This window comes from Aptenodytes forsteri, unplaced genomic scaffold, assembly GCF_000699145.1.
Source record: "Aptenodytes forsteri isolate BGI_AS27 unplaced genomic scaffold, ASM69914v1 Scaffold474, whole genome shotgun sequence".
NCBI classification, from domain to species: Eukaryota; Metazoa; Chordata; class Aves; order Sphenisciformes; family Spheniscidae; genus Aptenodytes; species Aptenodytes forsteri.
In genome coordinates this window covers 88,405-89,500 of record NW_008793938.1, presented here as the reverse complement: position 1 = coordinate 89,500, position 1,096 = coordinate 88,405, and the positions used below count along the sequence as shown (strand labels likewise).

General features: G+C 66.7%; 1 protein-coding gene across 1 annotated transcript in view; it reads right to left on the bottom strand.

Moving 5' to 3' along the window:
• The window catches only part of LOC103907819, a 7,884-nt gene extending 7,611 nt beyond the window's left edge, over window positions 1–273 (bottom strand). Inside the window, exons 1-2 of the mRNA XM_009290094.1 lie at window positions 225–273; window positions 19–135 (exon numbers count right to left, since the gene is read on the bottom strand). Of these exons, the coding sequence (XP_009288369.1) occupies window positions 19–135; window positions 225–273 (166 nt within the window). The remainder of the gene's footprint in view (window positions 1–18; window positions 136–224) is intronic.
• Window positions 274–1,096: the final 823 nt, after the last annotated feature.

Here is a 1,096-nt window from a genome sequence, read left to right as displayed (position 1 = left end):
TCGCGGCACGCGGCAAGCCTGGCGCCGGCACGCTGCACAGCGGGTTCTTGTTGAAGATGAGGGTGAAGCCGAAGGCCAGCGCGGAGCCATTGGCCGCCAGCGGGCAGGAGCTGGCCACATGCACCAGGAAGGCGGCTACGAGGGGGACATGGGGGTGGCCACGGTCCCCAGGGGTTGGACCCCCCCCCCAATCCGCTGTACCCCCATGTCCCCCCACATCCTACCTGCCTCCTGGCAGCTCAGCACCAGCACCAGCACCCCCAGCACCCCCATGGCCGGGGGTGGGTGCCGGTGCATCCGGTGTGGGGGGCGAGCTCCGGCCTCTCCCCACGGTGCCCTGCCTTCATCCCCGCTGCCAGCCAGCTCCCTCCTCCTCCTCCTCCTCAGGGCTTGTCCCCAGGCATTTGGCCCCGGCACCCTGCGTCACCGGCGATGGGTGGTGCAGGGCTTTGCCCTGAGCGGACTGTGCCCAGGGCTGGGCTTGGCACCGCAGGAACCTCGAGTGCCCCTTCCCAGTGTGGAAACTGAGGCACGCCTGTTGGGTATGGCTCTTTGGGGGGTGCGATCCAGCTGAACCCCAATATCAGACAGCGGAGAAGCCACCACCATGTCCTCCCTGTGGCCAACTTCCCCCCTCCCCCCTTTCCACCCCTTGGCAGTGGGGAAACTGAGGCACGCCCCTGGGGATGGCTCTTTGGGGATGGGGTGCGGTCCAGCTCAACCCCAGGATCAGACAGCAGAGAAGCCACCGCTGCAGCCACCTCCCACCCTTTGGCCATGGGGAAACTGAGGCACGTCTGTTGGGTATGGCTTTTTGGGGGGTGCGATCCAGCTGAACCCCAGTATCAGACAGTGGAGAAGCCACCATCACGGCCACATCCCACCCTCCCGCGCTTTGGCAGCGGGGAAACTGAGGCACACCTCTTGGGAACAGCTCTGGGGAGAGACGTGATCCAGCCCAACCCCAGTATCAGACAGCAGAGAAGCCACCACCGTGTCCTCCCCACGGCCACCTCCTCCCTTCCACCCTTCCCCAGTGGGGAAACTGAGGCACGCCTCTGGGGACGGCTCTTTGGGGGGGGGGGGGGGACCCACC